This window comes from Artibeus jamaicensis, unplaced genomic scaffold, assembly GCF_021234435.1.
Source record: "Artibeus jamaicensis isolate MK-2021 breed Jamaican fruit bat unplaced genomic scaffold, CSHL_Jam_final contig_452, whole genome shotgun sequence".
NCBI lineage: Eukaryota > Metazoa > Chordata > Mammalia > Chiroptera > Phyllostomidae > Artibeus > Artibeus jamaicensis.
This window is the reverse complement of record NW_026521837.1, coordinates 11,952,955-11,977,307: the sequence shown is the minus strand read 5'-3', so window position 1 is coordinate 11,977,307 and position 24,353 is coordinate 11,952,955. Positions and strand designations below refer to the sequence as shown.

Genomic DNA, 24,353 nt, shown 5'->3' with positions numbered 1-24,353 from the left:
GTAGCCATGTGTCCTAGCCCCTTTCCTCTTTTAAACTTTAAATACTGCAAAGGAACCATTTTCCCTGTGCGGCCCCCACACTTGGGATGAAACCTTCTCTGCGGAATTTTGGCACCCTGTTAATTAGTGGTTATGAGTGGGAGCTGCTCTCTCTCAGCAACTCCTATTCTGCCATCAGTCAAGTGTGATTCTGTAATAAATTCCCACAAAGCAAACTATTTCTGGTAATTCTCCCTAATTAACACCAGGCCTGCTAATAATACATCAGTACCTATGTGTTTCTGATATAACCAAGATCTTGTCTGAAACTACTCAAAAAGGGAAACCGCCAACCTAAATTAAGCTTTTGCAGGCAAAAAGGATTTTATATGTAGTTCTGTAAGAAAAGCTTTGATAATCTTATATTGGGGACATTTGAGCAGAAAACATTGAACGACAGGGAGGCTTGTTCTGGTTTGAGCACTGAATGGGGATTTATTGTGAACACACGCTGTTGAGTCTTAAACCTATAAATCTTGTACTGGATTACTGTTTCTTAACGAAGGAATGACAGATCTCTTATTTTGTCGGTGCATTTTAATGTGCAATGACGTGATTGATAGAAACCAAACAGCAGCTATTAAAGTGTCAGATGCAGACTTGATGCCCTTGTAAGTTTGGCTTCTGGAGTTTAATATACTGTGAGCAAATAGACTTGAATTTGTCTTTTATTCCCAATATACAGCCTGTGACAGAAACATTCCTCTTAACTTTACACAGTTGGAAAAAAAAATCTTACTCACACCAATAAACAAACGAGGAATAGGTGAGCCTACCTAGTTACAGAAAAGTTCGCTAATGAGACTGGGATGCGTTAAGCATGAAGTAACCTACCCTGGTCGATGACAAATCTAAAAATGTAGAAGATGATTTAATGTTGTTTGAATATGATATATGATGCAATATAATGCTTGATATGGCAGGTTACTCCCATACATACTTTCAGTAATAAATATTTTAAAAGGACAAAGAGCTTATTTATCAACTAAATCCACAAACATTTGTATACATATGACACGTGCAGAGCATAAAACTGGATTCAAGTAAAATAAATGTGACAGTATTTTCAAATGTTTTATTTCTGGGACATTTTGATAAGCTGTAAGGAGATCCTCTTGAGAGTTATTACATCTCTTCCTGTCCTCTGAGCCTGTCCCACAATAACGGAAACCACTTTGCCACCCCAAAAGAAAAACCAGGGGAGTCCGTCTACATCACTGCAGCTATTTATTTATCATGGGCTCAGTAAGGTATTAGTATGCTGATTATATTTTGTATGTGGTTTTTTAATTAGAAAATACATCCAAAAGCAAAATGGCACAGATATTTATACAAACTTAAAAATGTAAAGAGACAGAAAATGGAGATAAATAGATAAGGTAAATGATACATTGAGAATCCAAACCCAATACCTTAAAACATTTGGGGGATGAAGAGTGACGAACTGAAGCCACACTGGGTTTGTGGAAAACTACTCAGCGTGTGCGCCACCCCTCTGAAAAGCCTCTCCTCCCAACAGGGATGACTGAAGTGCAAGCCTCGCACAAGTGTTAACAGGCCAATGCTAGACTCACACACGAACAGGGAGAGGAAGCAACTCCTTTCTATAAAATTGATCCAAAGATAGTACTCCTTGAAAATGGCACCATAAATACATTTTTGCCATAGATAATTTTTAAACATAATGCTACACTAATATTTTGAAGATTGAAACCCTTATTTGTTTTAATACTGATCAAATGATTAGATGTTAGTTTCAGACTCTACATGAACCAATAGGAAATGTGTGAGCTACTGTAAGGGTAAGCACACGGGATTGTTTTTAGGTTTGCTACTTCAGTGGGCAACATTCTGTCCTTGTCAGTCTAGAGAAATGTTAAAGTCCGAACCTATTACTAACATCTTGAACTTGGAAGTCCAAATATGGGATTTTTTAAAGTCACGTACTATGATTTTAATCTGCATTGTACTAAGTACAGAATTCCAACATATACATCTTGAGGGATTAAAAAGTTAAAGCTCTACAGTAAAGACATAATAATTTTAAAAATGCTACTGACATAGAATATTTCTAATCAGGAAAATAAATATTCAGGGAGCTTACCAGAAGAATAAAGTGCTCTGCCTGAGTTATTAAAAGATTGATGCTGGTGGATTAAATATGGCATTACCCACTAGAAAATACAGAGATTCTTATGGGTTATAATCAATATTTATTTCATAGGATTAACTGTTTTAGGAACTGACAGAGAAAAGCAGAACAAAGCACAATGACAATGATAAATTAGGAAGTAATGTTATTCTCTTAAAGATAAAATTTAAAGAAATGCCAACATTATACTCTATGAATCATATGCAGAAAGAAAAATCTAATAGAATGATATATTAATGTGAGATCATTTTATAAAAAATCCAGGTCAAATAAAATTCTTTGAAGGAAATACCCAAATGCCATTGACATACCAAAAACTATCTCGGCATATAATCTATAAAGGCAAAACTAAACAACAACACATTCTACCACACCAAAACAAAACCACCAACTGATTTTATACTGTGTAAAGCAAAAGACTGACATTAAGATATGACAATGCATATTAGCGTGTACATCTTCTATAGGTGGTTTCAGCAGCAATGAGAAATAATACATAATTCCGTTCCAGCACTTAAAAAAACAAAACGAGCAATTTCCCACCTGCCTACAAGATGCAGGGTGAAAAGGTGGCTTAGGGTTGCTACTGGTGAAGCATTCGGTTTGCCACTTTGTATCGCCCTTCTCATTCTTTATCCCCAGTTAATTATTATCTGCATAAAGTTTACATCTGCTACACCATAAATTAACAGCTTTCAGGACAGATGCCTTAAAAGATTCTTAGGGAGGTTAAACAAATATGGTAGCCTAAAATCCTTCTCTATCACAAACACGTACACAGTGGAAGTGAAGTCATCAGTAAGTGATGGGGGAGGAAGGACTTGGGGTTCAATCTCAAATTTGAAAGCACCTCAAAACAAATTAAAACTATCACTTAGCGGGATCATGAACTTTCATCCATTCTGGAAACAAAGAGAAAAACATCAAATGTTGTGATTTCTTTTCTCATTGGGCAAATGTCAATAGGATCTATTACAACTTCACCACAGTTGTTTCTCTGTCTTCATGTTGTACCTGTGTATGTTTCTCCCAAATGAAGAACACAAACAGTGGGCCAGACTGGGTAATTAATCACGCTCCCCTCCTCTACTACCAAACCGCTGTGCATAAAAGTTTTCCAGACTTCGTGATCACATCTGGAAGTGGTTCGTTTATTATTGAAAGAGAACTATCAAAAAGAAAAAAATAATTTAGATTTTATCACATCCACAAACCAATTTAAAATTTTTCTAATTGTGACTTTAAGAAAAATATTATTCTGCAGAGAGCTCTCAAACGTTCATCAGTCAGTCAGTAGGACAACTGTGAAACTAATTCACTGTCAAAAAGGGGAGGAGAATATTTTGGATCCAATACTTTAATATACTATAATTCCCAGTCATATTCTCTTCTATTTATTCTCTTCAAAGAGAGGGAAAACTATCACAGTCCAAGTTGTTCAATTAGCTCTTTATCAGAGCATAAAAAAATGAGACAAACAAGGAACATGACTTTACCATAGGTGATAAAACGTATGCAATGAATAAAAATGGTCATGTTTTAATAAAAGACAAAAGTTTGAGATTTATGAGCTATATGTGGTGGCTTTCGAGGGGTATAAAAATATAGCATCTCTTATTGGTATGACACATTTTGATCAAAAATCTCGTTGTCCTTTCTTCAGTGGGATGATCAACTGGGAAATTTTTTTAAAATCCACAGCTTTTAAAAATGGATACCTGCTACTACTATTGATAAAATTCTCCATTTAAACTCATATTTTAAATAGTTTTAAAGGTAAACACTATTTTTTAAAAAAACTCAATGTGTCACTTACAGAAAGTATAAGGCATTTTCATTGCCATTTACAGATTTACTTGTAACTACCTATTAAGGAAAGCAAGCATAATTATTTCAGCACAGAGGCTGGAGTTTTTATTCTAAAATTTAATTCGTCACTAATTTATTCTAAGATCAATTTAATAGTCAACCAGGAAATTCATTTTTATAAAACCCATTTTATGAGCAGAAAATACAGAAAAAAGTAATAACAAGTGTCATACTGTCTATGTTATGAAGCCACATATTTCCTCATAGATTTCATTTTTAAATCTGGAGTTTATCGGTTAAGGCGTACTATTATTTTTCAAATATCCATATCAATATTGAATCTAAAAATCAATTGGTAATTTTAATTCTCCTCTTTCTCTTCAAATTTCTTTCTTGTCTTCTGAAATGCTGGCTTTCAAAAATTCACAGAATGAGCATGTTTCTTACAAAGTGGCTTGTCCTTCTTGGAGAAGAAGGTCTGACCTTCCAAACTTTCACAACACACCTGGGGAAAAAAGTAAGATATGAGGTAATATATAATTATTTTATCAAGTATGCATGAAGGGGAAAATGGTTTTTCACCCAATGGATATGATGACAAAGCACTTCACTGGGATGTGTTAGACATCTTGACGTTTCACAATTACTCTACTTCATTTCCTCTTTTAGGAGGGAAGAAGAGCAATAAAGAACGACTTTTTCTGGAATGTATTCTAATTTATTTAAATTACTTATCATTATTTCTCTTTATTGAGAGTTGGCCCTAATGAAAAATTAACACCCAAAGAGGTCACACTAAATATTGATATAATTTCTCTTCCCAAATTCTAATCAATGCTTTTAATCTACCTCTTGTTGCAGACAACCAAGGCATTCAAACAGAAAACACAACACAATTGCTTTACCAAACATTCTTAAGCCCCTAGACACACAGGCATAAAATTCTTGAGAGTTTTTTTTTTTTAAATACATCCTTTAGTTTCTTATAATAAAAAATCTGGTCACCATCTGGTTGCTGGATGGTTATGCAGTCCGTTAACTATTCACATTTATGTCTTCTTGTCTTTCCTATTGCCTTTGTTAATTAAAGTGCTCATGAGAAGCTCTACAAGAGAATCGAGGGCAAATCTGCTAAAAATTGCTTAATAGATTTTATGACATCTAAGAGATGGATAAGGCAAACAAAATTGAGTTTAATGGTAACATTTGGGATAATCATTCAACTTCCATTAACATTACTTTGTTCCCTTCATACAATAGTTATTGAAACTTTAGATATATTAATCTTTTTAAAGTCAAACATCTGAATGGATTATCTTTATTAAACATATACTTGCTAAATAAAAAATGCATATCTAGGGTTAATGTTAATCTCTGAATCTATGCTCATGAAAAGTATTAAAATATGAAATATAGGTAAATCTATTACTACAAGCTTATTGTAGTCTCAAAAAGAAAAAATATTCATAAACTATTGCTAAGAAAGAAAGTTAACATATAGTTTACTCCCAATGTTAATTCAATAATAGATTTTAAAATAATTGTTTATTTATATTTTAAGAAGTACCTATGCTTCTAAAAATTACTAAAAAACTCCAATAAAAAGAGTTTTTTTTTTAAAGTAAAGGACTCTTCCTGTTTTAATAAATATATGGCTTCTCCTTGGAAACAAAACTGTATTAAAAACATGATTTTTCTCTAAATGGTAAGCATTTAATTCCATGCCAAGTAATTTTTAAAAGTGCCAAAATTTTTAATAAACAACTTTCAAAATCACTGTACAAGTATTTTTAGGTTTAAAGGATTGAAAGATATAAGAACTGTTCATTCCATTCAGTGTGTGTGCTAGAACTGCCCATACTGTGCTCCTTTAATTCAGAAATGTGTTTACTTACTGAGCACACAAAGCAAGTGTCGTGCCAGGTGTAGCCTAGCGCTTCCAGGAACATGTCACCCGCTTCTATGGGAAATTCACACCCACGGCAGATTGTACCGAAGAGGGCATAGTAATCTGTGTTGGGGGAGGAGGAGACATCATTCAAACATGACAGAGCTTTAGAATGACAGTTCCTAGAAAGCAGCAACAAATTTGGAATTGAATGAAAAAGTTATTAGTAACTGAAAAAGTTATTAGTAACTGAAACATTTTCAGGTGGCATAGTATTTGGTTTGAGATACATGCATGGCATGTTTCAGGTTACTCTTGGTAAATACTATTTATACAACTTAACACCCTTTATTCTACTTTCCCAGGTAATACTTTTCATTTCTCTCCAACTATTTAAATGCCCAAATATGTATATATAAACAAGAACACACAAGTTATCAACAGACATGACTACTTCAATACAATGCAAAAAAACTTCCAATAACTAGCAATAATAAAGCCTAATAAACTTCAACCAGAAAGAAATAATGGGTATTAGCAAATTTTATAGCATACCTGACTTGCTGAGGAAGAAAAAAGTCACAGATAACTTCCATGAAAAAGATCCATGACCGAGTTTCCAGCTGGACCATGTTACAATATTAGCCACTAGGTTTGTTTTGTTTTTTTTGCTATAGTTCCCTTACAATTTTATGACTTCATGCTTAAAATCATTAGCCAGAGAATACTATTTACTTGGCACAGATTATAGTTATAAAATAGTAATAGGACTTCCTTCTGAAGAAAGCAATTTGTCAAGGTATTTCTTCATTATTACTAAATTAGAATTATAGGCACTTTAACTTTCTTACATGCAGGTACTCTCACTACTTGTGTTTACTCATGGTTCACCTTTTGGCCTTGGATATTTCCACCCAGCTTGGGCTGGAGAAAGCAGGCTATCTGTGCAACCCGATTCACCTTTCTCACCAACCTTCAATGTTCACTACCTGTTCAACATACAGCCAGAGTCCTGCCATGTGCCGGGCCCTGTTCCATGCACTCAGGGCTACGGTGGCGAAGGAAACTGATGTGTTGCTCTCCTCGTGGTGCTTTTACTATCCTTGCGAGCAGGATGTCATGATTTATTGCATTTTAAAAATAAATAACAAACAAATTCAGACTGTAAAAATTACCATGAAGGAAAGAAAATAGTGATGTGATGTAAATTAACTGGGGGATAAAAAATAACTATGATATAATATAACAGTACATAGGGGGGCCTGTCTGAGGAGGTAATAGTTATGTTGAGACTGGAAAAAGAAAGGAGGAACCGCCAGAGAACAGCTGGGGAGGAACATTCCAGTTAGAAGAGAGAGCAAGTACAAAAGCCCTGCGGTGGGAAGGATTGTAGCAAGCTGTATGGGCCCCTGTATGGAACCTAGAAGCCAGGGACTGCAGGTAAGTAAGGTGGTGGGAGGTAACACCAGCAAAGCAGGTGCTCACAAGGAATACAATTTTTACTCCTAACAGAACCTGTGAACAGTATAATTCACATTTAAACACTGTACTACCATTGTAATAGTAGTACAATGACCACTATTTGAGGGCTGGGGAACAGAGGATGTAACACTGAGCTGGCAATTACAATGTCCAGGCAAAGCATGAGAATGAGTTGCATTTAGACATGACGGCTGACATGGAGAGAAAGGAATGAGTTAGACGTAAACACAGGGGGTATATGTTAGAATTTACTAAATAAACTGGATGTAGGAAGAATGAGAGAAAGTGCAGAATCCCAGATGACTACTAGATTTTGGGATAGTGAAAGGCTGGGTTAAAAACAAGGCTAGGAGGTTAAAGAAAAAGAACAAAAATAGACCAAGATGATCAGAAGTGACAGTAAAATAGACTTCAATAATGCTTTTCCCTCTCTATAAGCAATTTTTGGGGTTTCGGTTTTAGGATTTTATTCATTTTATTTTTAGACAGAGGGGAAGGGAGGGAGAAACAGAAGCACAGAAACATGAGGGTGCTTGTCTCTTGCATGTTCCCTACTGGGACCTGGCCTGCAACTGGCATGTGCCCTGACTGGGAATTGAACCAGCGACCCTGTGGTTCGCAGGCCGGCACTCAATCCACTGAGCCACACCAGCCAGGGCTCAATTTTGGCATTTTAAAAATAGGACTTCTTACATACATTAAATATATTAAAGCTAGATACTTTTTTATATGTTTTGGCTAGATAGGGACTATCTACCATTTAGTCCAAATATCTCACAAAGCTTTTAAAACAAAAAAGCAAAAAGCTCCTTCTTCAGAAGAATTAAGTGGCATTACAAAATGTAAAGTATTCTGATGGAACCAGGGGGGACAGCTTGTAGCCCACCTGTCCCAGTAAAGCCCAGGGGCCGGTTCACTAGGATTTCCGCAGGGCCTCCCACTGCATAGTGTGACATGGATCTAAATTGGTCCTAACTAGGGAACTAAGAAAGGTGAAAATAAGAAGATACTGAGTGAGCAAAAAAGGACTGGGTGATGTTGACTGGCCTCAAATTAGAAGCGGACTGCTCCTTTAACTTGACTACTGTGGAATAATTCCTTCTTCTAATACTGCTCTCAGATTTTCAAGGCAGAACAACAACAAAACTCCATAGACGAAATGCAGTATAGTGAGTGAAGGCATGACAAAGGGAAATATTTTATTTTTGAAAAATATATGCACGGTAGTAAAGTCTAGGCAAGGGTAATATTAATGATTAAGTGCTATGAAAGTCCACTCGCAGCTTCTAGGGAGGAAAAGGAAGTGTCCAGATGTCAGATAATAAAGCAAATGTCTGGTCCTTAGAGCTAGTTTATTAAAATTCACTTTACCGAGGGAGCAACTGGGGCCAGGATTACCCTCCCCTTTGGTTAAAGTAACAAAGGATTTCCAAATGATTATTAAGGAAATTGCCTTAAAGAGCAAATCAGTATCATATTCAAAAATTGAATACTTGCCATGTTTATAACAACTCAAATTTTAGTTACTGGATTTTAAGAGGTAGCTGAATGCTATAGGATTTGGCAGAATTTATAGACAAAAATGATCAGGAATTCAGGCAAAGTGTTTTTCTCCTAAGTAAAGCTTACACGTGCTCATGTCTCTTAATTTTAAGTTGGGGCTATCTGTTTTGACAGTCACGTAAAATTATGTGTAGTTATTTTGTCATATATTTAGGGTAACATTAAATGTTCCCAAAACAATGAGGAAAACTATTCTGCCTAATATATCTTTTCAACTTCATAGCAATATAGGGTTAATGTGTTACCTTCATTTGAAACTTAAACTAATGGCTTCAGAAGCTTACCAGTCTCACAGTAAGGTTCACCATCCTCCAAGTGAAAAACATTATTACGAATGGGTTTTCCACAGGCCACACACACAAAACAGGAAACATGCCAAGTTTGTTTCAAAGCATTGATGACTTCCTGTTGCAGAAAGGTAATTGGATATAAAAAAGATAACAATACACAAATACTTCTCTGACTAGCTCAACCAATACAGCCCTTTCAAACTGAACAAAGTACATACACATGCTTTGTCTTTGCCTTGAGCTTTCCTCCTAAGTAACAGGAGATACAAAGGAACAGGCTTACAAATCATCTAAACAGATGCACTATATAATGTGCATTTTTCACAAATAGTATCAATAAACTTCTTTAAAGAATGATTAGTGTATTGTTTAAACATCATTTGAGTGGTGAATAAAGTAATCATTTCATAAGCACTTGCTACAATACATTCTGCTTTCTCTCAAAGGGTGTCAGGAAACATTAACTTATAAAAGTTTCACAGTATTTTCTTGAAAATCTCATGGAGAAAGGGCAAACATTTAAAAACTAAACAAACCCATACTTCAGTGCATTTTGGAAGCAATAACCTAATCAGTGTGAACCAATCAGTTTAGCACATGTTTAGGGTTTGGGAAATTAGCTGTGACTATACTAAGCGTGCACTCAAAAGAGTACTTAAAACTTAAACCATAAAGCAAGGATTCTAGTCAACAATGGCCCTACAGTTAAATATACCAAGTACCAAACACCTGGGCCAGATTTTAATTAGCAGAAGTTTTGGGAAGATTTTGCAAGGAATCATTTCTTTGAATTGAGAGAAAGAGATGTAGCCATTAAAATCATTTTTGAAGAATAGTCAATAACATGAAAACTTACTCTTTCCATAATATTTACCATAAAAATAGCACGCCATATACAAAGTATGGTTATTATTTTGTAAATGAATTAGTTATAAGGGGCAAGCTGGAAGAAAATCCATCTGAGGGTTAGCAAGAATTATCTGGGAATGGTAAATAAATAAGTCATTTTAATTTCATTCTTTATACTTTTTTGTGTTTTCTAATTGTTGTAGAGTAAAATATTTTCTCTTATAATAAAAATATTGTCAAAAGAAAATTATATAGAATAAATTATTGGCCATGGAAAATGCCACAATTCACTACTGAAGAACAGTGAAAAGAAATGACAGCTGTTCAGACCCAAAAAGGATGACCATGAACATGTACAACAAATGTACAATCAACCGGATCATTTCTCAAGGCTTCTAGCACATGCTTCCCTTTATATTCTTGAGACAGATTACTATCCCTTCTTTAACAGGTAATCAAACAACTAAAACACAGTCCAGGGAATCTGTCCTTTCAGTGAAGTTCGTGCCTATCTCTGAAGCAATGAGCGTCAGGTTTCCATTTCCTAGAACCTGTTTTGGTTCCAAGACTGTTATTTGACTTTGTTTTATTAATTATTCTAGAATCCATAGATTTATACACTAAAACACTAATAATATATTCTACTTATTAACTGTCATTGGGAAGGTACAGCTTGAATTGTTCTATACTTTTGTTCCCAATATATTGTTCAAATTAATATTTCATGTGGCATTTCATGTGGTATATTTACAATTTCTGTGTCCTCCAAGTTTTAGATATAGTTAATGATATAGCCTAAAATTAAGACTACTCTATAATTCATGCTAACTTCTCTTGATACGAATTTAGAGTTTCACTATTATATTTTCATATTGGAAATATCAGAATTCGGCAATGCTATTTCCAAATTTTCTATTAGTTATATGAGTTTCGTATGAGAATAGGCAACTTGGCTGCTTCTAAAGTAAAAGTCTAACTCCTGGTCACCCATAGGAAATGCCTGGCTTTTATTTAGTAATTGCAAGCTGGATATTGCAGAGTAGGAAATTCATTCATTCACTATTATTTATTATGTACCTGACACCTAGATTACTCCCTTTATGCAAAAAAAAAAAACCTTAAAAAGGTGTGGTTTTATTATTTTTTCTACACAGGTATGCTCTCATAAAACTGAGGTTATATTTTTAAACATTATATACATTCAAGAAAAACATATCATTTATAAGTCTGTTTTATATATTTCATGAGATCTGTGCCCTCTGCTTGAACCCTGACAAATAGGGCAATGCTGATCTTATAAAAGCTATGGAATTTAATTTAAAACAGCGAAGGTGTCAGTTCTGAGAACTCTGATGTGTGTGGTCCTGTGCGGCCTCTTCATTGCCAGCAAACAGGGTCCTGTTGAAGTAGTACACCCACAGTAAATTGTTTTTCCCTCTCTCAGTGGCTAGACTTTCACCAGACAAACCAGCGCTTGGCAAGACAAAACCAAAGATGACCTGGCCCCATGAGTCCTATCTACAGAAGTCTATTTAGTTTTGCTTTACAGTAATAATTACCGATGACAACAATGATGGAAGGGGTTGATAACAACAACTGTTCTGCTTTAAAACCCACTCAGAATAAAGAGATTTCTTTTACTTACTCCAAGGATCTTCTTTTGGCATCGACCACATTCAGGAGCAAAGAACTTCTCATAGCAGAGCTCACAATACAGGGCTCCCTTTTCCTCCACAAATCCAATGTAGGCCATTGTATTTTTGCAGTGAGCGCAGTTAAATTCTTCTGGATGCCAAGATTTTCCCAGGGCCACTAGGAATGGTCCCCTGAAAGAAGTAAAGAGATCAAGCTGGCTCAGGAATCAAAGTTTCTAAAGTTTACCTGGGTAGGATCTCTTTTATACAATATCTGAACAATTAAATGCTCGTATAATTGTCCTTCTCAGGGATGAACGCATGTCACTTTACATAGGGACTTCCTGCACATTCATGTGGAAGGAGGGGAGGAGTACGAGCACTGAAAGCCCATGTGCCCCTCCCCTTTTATTCTACCTGCAAGAGATTTGGTAGTTACGCTTTCTGAGTTGAAATGAGTGAGTCTCTCTGTCGTGATTAGGATTGAGTATGAGGATGTTAACTGTGACAGAGAACAGACCCGGAAAAAATGTGGTTTAAGCAGAGATGAGAGTTTGGCATTTGCATAAAAAAAAAAAAAAAGGAAAAATCTTAATTTGGTAATGTCAGAGTCTTAAATACAATATTATCCAATAAATTTCTCTTCCTTACACACAGGTTCATATATTTCTCAACTTTATTAAGTATATCAAATCATTACCCCTCCAAAATGACTATAGAAACTGTAAACTGGGTATCAGAGATTGTTTGAAGCTACTAAGGAAGGTTGTTTTTTTTTTAAGGAATGGATTTTTTAAAAGATTTTATTTATTTACCTTTAGAGAGTAAGGGAAGGAGAGAGGGAGAGAAATAGCAATGTATGGTTGCCTCTCGTGCATCCCCTGCTGGGAACTGGCCTGCAACCCAGGCATGTGCCCTGACTGGGAATTGAACCTTGATTCTTTGGTTTGCAGGCCCGCACTCAATCCACTGAGCTACACCGGCCAGAGCAGGAAGGTTTTATTTAATTTAAACATGACTTGTTGTTAATGAATATTTATATCAAGGTAACAAATATTTGTAAAGAGATTTTCCCCATTAAATATCATACAGTCATGAACTGATAGGATAAGGTTTGGTTTGCTGGACAGGAATCCATTATGAAGTCTTATCTAGTCATGAAGTCTGCGGAGCTTAACCATTCTAGCCTCTACAACTTTCTTTTCAGTAGCATCACACTAATTTTTATTCATAGAGCAGCTTTACCTCCAAGGCCCATGAACATTTATCAAATTTATCTGTGCAGCATTCCTGTGAGATAGACCAGGGCAGTTATTGTGCCCTCAGTTTAACAGATGGAGTAGCTGAGATATAGAATATTCAAAAGATATGACAAATACCATAAAAATCTCTGACTGAGGGCCAGAAGCTGAATGTCCTGAATCCTAGCATACGGCTCCAATCAACTGACGCTCTCTGCCTCTGATCTCCTTACCATCAGGTACTGTCACTGGGCCACCACAGGGTAATTGTTATTACTATCAAATACCTACTTCCAGTCACATTACTAATAAGAGGAGTCACAGTAATAAGCAGCATAAATAAAGTCAAAGCACTTTTTTAGCCTCTGATAATCAGGAACTATGCCCCATTGGGAATTCTTTGCAAATACACAGTGATGTTTACTAGGAATCTGTACCTAATTCTGAAGGACTCAAGGAAGAAGAAAGGCACTTGAATGTTTCAAATGTGTTCTGTGGGGTATGAGTGGGTGTTTTCTAGCTCCACTTTTTGTTTCTTTTTTTCTTTTTCTTAAAAGATACAATATTTTATTTTTCAATTACAATTTATATTCAGTGTTATTCTGTATTAGTTTCAGTTGTACAACACAGTGTTAGACAATCATATACTTTACAAAGTGTGCCCCCCCCAGGGTTTCCAGTACCCACCTGGTACAATGCACAGTTCTTTCAGTATTATGGACTACATTCCCTGTGCTGTACTTTACATCCCTGTGAATATTTTATAAACTACCAATTTGTACTTAATTCCATAATATGCCATTTTGTGTAACCTAGTGCATGGTGCTTTCTTAGTACTTGAGAAAAGTAATTATTATTGTCTTTTAAACTTCAGGATACTATGGTTGTATTATCACTTAACAAGGAATGCCTTTGTTAGCTGATTCCTGCCAGAAGGAGAAAGGGCTACAGGTCCCCATACTACGTAACAAAGTATGTTGCTTGCAGTAGGTTGTCTCTCAATTTTGAACTGGTTTAGAAGTAACTGTCCTGCTAGACAAGTTCCTTCTTTCACTTTTTTCAGTATATATATGGCAAGTAATTTTCCTTCAAATATAAACCAAGAAGTTGAAATGCTCGAAGCTAGTCAGAGTTTTATGAGAAGTCTAAGCTTTTCCACCAGGTGGGCACCTGGTTATATATGCCTGAAAAATCTGCCAAGCTAAATTTTCTGTGACCGTAACATTCATTGGTCTGAACATTAAAGTAGTTCGGTAAAATTTACTGGGGTGATTTTTTTTATAAGAGCACATCTTCAGCTCCTCCAGGTAGTGAATGGCCCCTTGTGGCCAGCATGCTGAGTCTTCTCAGTTTGCAAAAGCAGTCAACCAACCTTAAACTCCACATGCCGTTAAAGCAAAGGGTTAGTAATGTAAGTGGAATAAAGAGCTTTATTCCTGGAACATTTCTATCAGTGATACCAGGCTGTTAACAAAGTTCATCTGAGAAAATAAAGACATTTAAGAAAAATTGATTGAGGACCACAAATAACATCTATTTTCTAGATTTTCTAAAATGTGTGTTGAGATCAGCTCAGACCAGCAGAGCGATGGGTTCTGAAACTGAGACAGACCCATTCCACAGAATTATTCCTTTAATGACCAGTGTTCAGCTGGATACCATCAGTCTTCACTGACCCTCATTACAGGAAAGAGCTCTGTGGAATCCATCTCGGCTCTTCCTCCAAGTTGGTGTTTGAAAGTGTTCTTTGTTAGATCACACAAGGCCATTTTCACATGGATTCCTTGGAGAAATTCTTTTCAGATTTTTGCAACAAGAATCGTTTTGCTTCTTCTGAGTAACAGAATTATTTTTCATCTCAATGTATAGTACTTAGGAAAATTAATTCCGTTTTTTGTTGACTGTTTGAAGGCTGAAAGCCAAATTTAGTCCAACCACAGCAAGTATGTAAGTCAATGTTGTAGGTCTTGTCTAGTTGCAAAGAAAAATTTCTGTCCAGTGCTCATTTTCAATGGTCCCATTCAAGATTTTCATTCTTGTTTTGCTCCCTTTTGCAATTTAGAAGATTTTCTTGTATTTCATGTATTCTTAAAAGTGTTTTTGAAAGCTTTCTGGACTAACATCCACTACAAAAATAAACAGTAATATTGTCCACCAAAAGTGTAATTTTAAGATATTGTCTTAGTTTATCAAACTTAAATAGTGAAAGATCCTAACAACAATAAAGAAACTCTCTCTGCACCTTTAAAAATCGAGTTGAAGATGACCCCTGCTCCAGCCAAATCTTTTTCTTTAACAAACATGCTCTGGGCAGATACTGGTCTACCCTGATATCCCTTGGCTGCACTGGAAGAGCATTTTCCATCAATGCCCTTGAAGATATAAACAGATTAAACAATAAAATCTTCTACTTATAACAAAGTACTCTCTTCTCTGTGTCAGCGGAGACTCATTTAACAAATTCATTAACACAGGATTAACACTGAAGAAAGTTCTTGTTCCGTGTAGGATTGGGTTTCCATCCGTAAAGTGGAATGACAGGCTTGGATAACTGCAAATGGAATTAAGTATTCAACTACCTCTTATAATACTCTGTGCCTCAAGAGCACTTACTAAATACTTGTTGACTGACAAAGGAAGGGAGGGGGGGAGTTGAAGCACTGATTGGCTGAGAGAAGAGCTATGGCATGAAACTTTTTATCCTGTTTATCTCCTGTGAGACTTATGCCAAAAAGGAAAAAAAAAAACAATATGAAAGAAGAGACAGGGAAGGATGCTAAGAGGAAAAGAAAAGCTTACAATAGAAAAGTGAAAGGAATTGCAAATTCCAACAGGCACAATCCAGCAGGGATTTAACTCGGAAAACAAATGCTTACTTCTTGTTTCCCTTTGTTATTTAATTTTCACAACAACTCTCAGTGACATACATTAACTCTATAAAAAACAGATGAAGCTAACATTGCAGCAGTTAGCCAACTTTCCTAAGATCATGGTGGACAATGAACTGTAGAGCTGGACCCTTCAAGGCCCAGCCACTATAGATTAAAAATTTTATTGGGCCAAGACTTACTGTAGCAATAGATGTTAAACGTCATATAAAAAAACTCACATGCTCAAAAATGCATATGGAAGCTGATATTCTACTTAACTAGGTATAATAAATAATGAAAATGTATCAGCTAGTGTATATTATGCTCAACTTTTAGGAAGGGCCTAGGCATGAGAAAACAGTCTAAGAACAACACCGCCAGAAAAACAAAATGACATAGAAAAGATTACTGGGAGAAAATGCACAACACACAGAGTCACAAAGATATACAAACACACATGCAGGAAGAGAAGAGTATAAGAGAATGGAACGAAGTGACTATTTTTCGTGATTTATGATACTTGAAATTAGAAATATTAAAAATCTTCCCCAATATTTAGAAACACTGTATTTTTGACACGCCTAATTCATTTCCACTGGTTTATCCCAAAACTTTCCAATTAAGAACATACAAAAATACTTCTTTAATTGTCTTTCCTTCTTTCTCTTTTCTTCTTATTCTATTACAGTTGCCCCAGTTTTTTCCCTTTTGCCCCCCTCTACCCAGCTCACGCCTCCCTACCACAGTCACTCCTCTCTCTCTTGTCCATGAGTCATTCAAACATGCTCTCTGACTAATCCCTTCCCCTTCCTTCTGCGATTAACTGCTCCCCGCTCCCCTCCTACAGCTATCAGTCTGTTCCATGTTTCTATGTCTCTGGTTCTATTTTTCTGATTAGTTTATTTTGTACATTAGATTCCAGTTATGCGTGAGGTCACATGGTATTTCTCTCACCACCTGGCTTATTTCACTTAACATGATAGTCTCTAGTTCCATTCATGCTGTTGCAAAAGGTAGGAATTCCTTTCTTTCTGCTGCATAGTATTCCATTATGTAAATATACCCCAGGTTTTTTTTTTTTAAATCCACTCATCTACTGATGGGCACTTGAGCTGTTTCCAAGTGCTATTGTAAACAGTGCTGCTATGAACACAGGGTGTCTAAGTTCTTTCAAACTGGTGTTTCGGGATTCTTAAGGTATAATCCTCTCAGCCCTGGAATCACTGAATCAAAAGGCAGTTCAATTTTTAATTTTTTTGAGGAAATTCCATTTGTTTTTCACAGTATCATCTTTAACTCATAGTCCTTTAAGAGACTGCTTTTAAAAGGTGGTAAGACCACTTATAAATAGCTTTTTTATTTGAAAGACATGAAAAACATGCTCTTTAAGAATAAATGCACAGGTAAAATGAGCCCAAACATAACATTACATAAAAGAACAAGTTCTAAAAAAGGTAGTATTAATAGATAATTTAAAAACAAGCTTACTGGAGGCAATTACAGTCAGTTTATATTGAAATTATTATAAAATTAGGAGAAATGTGATTCTATATAATAAGACAAGTGGAATATAATTTCAATTTGGCGAGACTAAGAGTATGCATTCCTTCAAATATTTTTTTAAAAGTTCATTCACCAGCTGAACATTTACTAAATGCAATGATAAGTGCCAGGCACTGTTCTGGGGGCAGACACAATACCAAGAAACAAAGCCAGAAAAAGCCTGTGTGCACAGAACTTCTATTCTAGTGTGGCAGAGAGAGACAACAACAAAGAAATACAATACGTGGTACGTTAGATTTTAAATGCTGGGGATAAAAATGAAGCAGGGATGCAAGATAGGGAGATTATATGTGGGGGGCTGGGAGTGGCCAGGCATACTCTGATAATTGAGTAAAGACCTAAAGGAGAAGAAAGTGAGCTATGCAAAAATCTCAGGGGAGAGAATTTAGGCAAAGGAAACAGCAATTTTTCACTAACTGTAAATCTGAAATCTTGTTCTGGGTCTTCAGTTGTTTCCTTAAATTAAGGGACTAACACATTAAACCAAGAAACCTTTTGTTTTCAAGTAGAGTCTTAACCAGAGGGAAAATCAATAAAACCTATTAACAAAGGAGTGTTCAGAGATTGGGATGGATGGTGAGACAGGCAAAACACACTTGTCGGCCTCTCCTTGGGGTAACTGAGATACCTCTCCTTAGGAGAAAAATATGAAAATCACTGAGCAAGAAATAATTCAGTAGTGTTAAAATTCTCTTTCTCACTAGAATTAACTATGGGTTGACTGAACGTGATTGTTCGGGGCTGTAATGCAGGCAAAATCAGAACAATAGTATTGCAGCTGTTTTTTTTTTAAAGCATTCCCTATCTAAGAAGAAATTCAAGCACCATAAACCCTTTACTTCTTTCACAAAGATGCTAAAGAGCTAAACATGAATGGTTCATTTAACTCCATATAGTTAATACAAGGGGTCAATAGATTTTAATGCTACTAGATGTAACAGTCAAGAAATAAGGCAGAGTTTTCATAAGCCCATTGTACCATGGAAACTAAAATGTGATTTTGGCTATATTAGGCTGATTTTCTGTTTTCCTATTATGCCAGCAATCCAACAGTCAATCTACTCATGAGTGGAAGAAATGGTATTTCTATCATAAATGGATTGTAAATGTTCATGGCAAACTTAATCAAAGCTTCAGCAGAATTTCCTAAATTTTAACACCTTAGTCATCTGTAAAAAGCAACTACCTAATCAAAGTAGTGCCTAAATAATACAACATAGGCAGAATATTCACAATCTTTTCAGGATTCAAATGAGCCCCAAATTTTAAGTATTAGATCAAATAAAATGATTTATAGAGTTTTAAGCCAAATATGTTCTGTAAGACAGAGTTCAGTACTAATATTCAGTGATACAGGTTTCTGAGGTTTTTCCAAAAACAATTACCTTTGCTAAAAGTAAAATAAAACACCAACTTTGCCTTAGTTTGGATTTACTTAAAAATGTTTGAAAATGTAAAATATTTAGAAAATAAATATAAAATAAACAATATAAATTACACTGTGGAATACAAACAATATAAATTCTAAAATTTTAAACTTCTTAAAGTTTGCCAGGTTGTAATACTCTATACCGAAAGTATCAAGTCTGTGTGTGCAGCTTGTTTTTAAAACAGGTGTACAAGAGAATGTCACTTGATCTAACACCTCCTTGCTTTGGTAAGTGATACTGGCGTTTGAGGCCAAGAACTAGAATTATGCTTTGACTAGGTCTCTAAACTGACCACAGTCTATTCAAGTTGCTTTAGCATTTGAGCACCAAGCAAATGTGCTATGTTAATTACTGTTAGAAGATCTTGACATGAACTAATCCCTGTTCCTATTAGATTCCCTATAAATGAAACTTTAATGTTTAACTGATAACAAGTGCTGGGGTAATTCAGAGCAATATAAAATTTAACAGATGAGGGAGCAGTAAGTGATGGCCACTCATGTTATTAACAAAATATGTATTCATTTCCCTGACAAGAACATTGTGCACTAAAATTTCATCCTGGTCTACTACTAAAACTGAAACAAGGTAGGTAGGGGTAGGGATATAATTTCTATCCATTTATAAGTTTTTCAGATGTGCTGGTAGTAGTGATTACAGGATATCACAGAATCTGATAATCAGACAATATGAACCAACAACTGAAATGGTTTGACATTTTACTAACCCATCTAATTACTTGCTTACAACAGCTACTCAAGAAGCAGAGACTCCTGTCTCCATAAAGGGTGTCTGTGCCCAGTACATTGTATTGCTAACCAAAGTACCATAACTCATAGAAGCAATGTGACAAGCTAGAATATTTTATTTCATTAATATTAAACCTAAAGCCTTGGCTGGCTGGCCCAGTTGGTTAGAGCATCATTCCTATATGCCAAGGTTGTGGGTTTGACCCCTGATCAGGGGCACTTAGAAGAAGCAACCACTGAATGCATAAATTAAGTGGAACAAGAAACTGATGTTTCTCTCTCTCAAATCAATAAGTAAAAATTTTAAAAATTAAACCTAAAAATATAACAACTAAATACACTAATTAAAAAGTGTTTTATTATGCTAAGTGAATAAGTCAGTCAGAAAAAGCTGAGGACCATATGATTTAACTCACGTGGGATATAAACCTGAAACTTATACACACAGTGTGGTGGTTTCCACAACAGTGTGGTGGTTTCCAGAGGGAAAGGGGCTGGGGGATTAGAAAACAATGAAGGGGCCAAATACATGGTGAAAGAAGATGATCTGACTTTGGACGGTGGGCTCACAGGGCAGTGTACAGATTGTGCGTCATGGTGATATACACTTGGAACTTGTATGACCCTATTAACTAATGTCACACCAATAAATTTAATAAAATAAGAAAATACAGTGTTTTATTTACTAGGATAAAGTGGTAGTACCACACTAGGGCAGTGCTTTCAGAAAAATGACTCCAACCAAATCAACATTATGGCCTGGAACCTGAGTGGGTCTAGAGTCCTGTGCGATCAGTTCAGGTCACACATTCACTGAACACCTCGGTGTTGTTTACGGTGCTGGACTGGGGGGAACCTCTGCTGATTTTCCTCTCCTCATAACCACTATTACTGCTACCACTGCTACGGGCTAACTCTTAGTAAGCAGGCGCCACCCACTGTGGACAATATTACAATTTAAGTGAAAAATAACATTTTACAAAAAGTGTATTAGGATTCCATTTCTGTAAATAAAATCTGTCCTCAGGTGTGTGTGTCTTAAAAGTGTGACTTAAAACACTAACAGTGGCTCACTTAGGAAGTGAAATTATGGATGAACTTTTATTTTTGCTTTCAGTTTTTCTATATTTTTGAAATGTCACAATGAACATGGACTACCTTTAAAATATAAAGTTGTTTTATTTTTAATCATGTATTGTGTGCTGTGTTCTTGACTCATTTATTATTTAGTTGTGGGTCCAGGAGAAGAATATTTATACCTGATTTTTAAAGAAAGTATTAAGGTTTCTTGGGCTTTGGTTTCAGTATTAACAAGACACGTTATCCTAAGCAATAATTATGTAATTGAGGAGGGGAAAAGTCTTAACCTTACTCAACTTTAGAGAAACTCTGTTTCAATTATTTCAAAATAGGGTAAATTAAAAATGAGCAAAGGGCTTGAGCAGTGTAAATTAAACAGGGTGAATTAAAAATGAGGAAAGAGTTTTTGACTGATCATTTGTTACCGCCAACAAGGCGGACTCACAGAGTGGCAAGGAGGACCTGCTGGTGGGATCCTGCAGTCACCATTCACACCTTCACCTCATAACATTTCCAAAGCCCCTTGGTAAGGAATGCTCAGAGATTTAATAAGTGCCAGTACAGTATGCTCACTTAAGATCTCTGGGCCTTTTTTCCTACTTGGAATTTAAGAGACAATAAAGATTTTGATAAAAATATAAAGAAACAGGTTATAATCGAAACAGGTTATCTAATCTAAAATTTAAAGCATTTACGTATAGTCTGAAGGTAATTATATTTTTCAGTGCTTAGGGATTCAAAAAGCCAATCTTCTTCCCTATAGGACTCAAAGTTCTTTCTGTTATGTCACTAGTTATTTTTCATCTACGTGAAAGTCCTCACTTTTATAATTTGTAACAATGAAGTTCGAATAAATGAGCTTCAGGATCCCTTCAAGGCTTAAAATTTTATTATTCTCTGAAAGGCTACATTAATCATTATTTTTCCTTAGAAATTAATAACTAAAAAAATAGTATTTTAGTCCTAATTTCAAGGGCCCAGAAGTGCTTTTCATCAAAATAGATTCCAACAATTATATTCATATTTATCTACTTCAATAACAACTTCTATAAAAATATGGCAAGAATATTTTCCCTAGTAAATTGTAAATCAGAATATTTTTAAAAATTAACATTGGTATTAAACACTTCTAAGAAACTTCCCAAAGCACCAACCTGATAACCTGGTTACAGTGGGCGCACATTGGAGTGCGCTTCCCTGCTGGAATGTGCTCGGCCCTTTGCACTAAAGTGTCCTGGTCGCTGGGTTGGGGCTGCCCCACAGCTGAATTGGCTGGTGGTGCTGCTCCTGAGATTCTTCCAGTGGAAGGTGCTAGGAGTTAAAACACACACACAAAATAATCAGAATGAGAGTAAGCCAAATACAAACTTTTTCTAATAAGTAATATTACTTTAAAAAATAATCTATTCACTCCCTCACATTTAAGAAGAGGTTATGTACCAAACACTAGACTGACTACAGGGATAAATGGAAAGAAGAATCAAGGGTTATTACAACATCAAGAGTTATGTGTTCATAACGTGTTTTGGAAAAAGAAATACCTCCAACAGGAGATATGGTCAGGGTGCATATTCATAACATTTTAAACCATTAATTACATTTAACTTGAAATAATATCATCGGTGCATTATAGATTTCAGTGGGTTGAAAATAACAACTCTTTATTGTTATCTACTCTCTTTCCTCCTGTATTACCTAAGAAGACTGTGCACTCAGTCATCCAGTTATATAAAGTAGCTACAAAAGAATTATCCTAGGACCTTCTCCTCCATGATCTGTGGTTATACTGGGTTTTGATCATTTTAAATCACAATAATTCTTAGTTTCACCTCTTCATCTCCATTTCTACAATACTGTCCTGATTTAGGTCCTCAATGTCTCCCTCCTGGACTAGCCACCAAACTGTCTTATCCTCCACAAATTCATACTCCCAACTGCCACCTAAGACTGCAGTATGGCTTGGTCACAGACCCCGTTCTAGGATTTTCCCATTCTTCAACCACTGAATATAGCATATACTTCTAATCTCTGCATACGAGTCCCACCAGTGGTCTCTGCCTGCTCCATTACGTCATCTTTTAGGGTTCTCTGCCTTTCGGTTTATGCTACAGCAATACCAAGCTGCCTCACTTTTTCTTGTGAACAGGTCTTTCCTGTCATTGCTCTATGCTTCTTCATCTTTATTTACTAACCACTGCTTACTATATAAGATTCAGCCCAAAAGTCAATTGCTCCAAAAATCCTCCTTGAGTTACCTCTCCCTGCTTCTCCCTCCACATAACCCCAATTAAATATTTCTCTTGAATGTTCCCATAATTTTCTGTGAATGATTTTATTGTTTCTACTACACTTATCTGTCTTCTTCTCCAACTATAGTAAGCTCACTGACAGTAGGAACTGTCTTATCCATTACCCTCACAATTAATATTGTGTCTGGAGTAAATAAATGAATGAATAAATAAACTGGAATAAATAGTAAGTGAACAAATGCAAGACCATAAAGAACTGATACCAACAGAAGGCCAGCTTCTTACTCATAAGCAAGTAAAATGTAAGGGAAGAGAAGAAATGTACATTAAAGAGGTTTAAAAGGAACAGCTTTTAAGAAAAGCACACACAATACAAATTAACAAAGTGTATGTGTGTACACATGTGTATATATTGACAGATATATATTGATAGTATAATAATCCATATTAAAGGTGTGGTCAAAACTGGATAAGATTAATTAGGATAAGTGAGAGAATAATTCTCCCTCACCAGAATGAAGCCTGTTAGTTACAGATCCAGAAAGCGAGCATTTACAAACACTTAGCACATCCACAGTGCTCTGCCTGGCACTAGAGCTGTAAATTGGCACTTTACAGGCCAGGGAACTCTGCTACTGCCCATGTTTCAAGTGAGTCACCTGGACTTGGAATATGTTTTCATTCTCTTTAGCTCACATTCTCTCTTATAGAAACGGGAAAGAAAATTACTGTAATACTCACTTTGTACACTCTCTTCCTTGTCATCTCGTTTACTCACACAGCACAACTGCTGCCTCTGTGGGTCTTCAGTTTCTATCCCCAGGTCTCATTTCTCTTGGAGCACCAGATAATGCCAAATCTTACTCTTGTCTTTATGTTTATGGCATGAAAATATTTTTTACCTTCTTGTACACATTGCCAGCTCTTCCTAACAACTTCTATGGTTTGAATTTTCCTACTTACTCAGACATGGCTCTCTGCCTCCCTGACACTCAGTCTCCAGGTGCTAACAATGGTTTCATTACAAGCATTTCCTTGCAAGGGACAGAAGGTCTGTCCCTTCTTTCTAATTGGAACCCATCTCTAGCCTTGGAGCCCTGGTTTGAATCCCTCCAGTCCAGACCACTTCAAGTCTCCAAAGCAGTCTCTCCACTGCCAGTCTCTTTTTCAACTTCTTCTACTAGATTCTTTTGCCAAATACACAAGTCTGTTCACATATTCTTTTTTATAAAGGTCTAGTACCTCCCCACTGTGAACTATGTGCAGTCCTGACAGTCTGGTCCCTCAACAAGTTCACTACAGTCTTCTTTATAATCTTGCCTTTTACACTCACCATCATCCCTGTCATCATCATCACACTCGATTACAGTCCTTTAATATTTAACTTGTGCTGGCACTATTCTCAAATCCTTACAACAGCCCTATGATTTAGGCATGATCAGTACCACTTTTTTACTCAGAGGCA

At 35.9% G+C, this 24,353-nt stretch overlaps 1 protein-coding gene across 9 annotated transcripts in view; it reads right to left on the bottom strand.

Annotated features, from left to right (window-relative positions):
• Window positions 1-613: 613 nt before the first annotated feature.
• Window positions 614-24,353, bottom strand: part of PDLIM5 (PDZ and LIM domain 5) — a 214,530-nt gene continuing 190,790 nt past the window's right edge. For 3 of the 9 annotated variants that reach the window (XM_053666348.1, XM_053666349.1, XM_037140106.2), the window contains 5 exons: window positions 21,794-21,950; window positions 11,718-11,898; window positions 9,218-9,338; window positions 5,896-6,011; window positions 714-4,505 (listed from right to left, as the gene is read on the bottom strand). In XM_053666348.1, the coding sequence (XP_053522323.1) occupies window positions 4,416-4,505; window positions 5,896-6,011; window positions 9,218-9,338; window positions 11,718-11,898; window positions 21,794-21,950 (665 nt within the window). In that variant the 3' untranslated portion in view covers window positions 714-4,415. Of the gene's footprint in view, window positions 4,506-5,895; window positions 6,012-9,217; window positions 9,339-11,717; window positions 11,899-21,793; window positions 21,951-24,353 lie in introns of all 9 variants that reach the window. The other 6 variants (XM_053666351.1, XM_037140114.2, XM_053666352.1 and 3 more) reach the window with 6 other exon arrangements.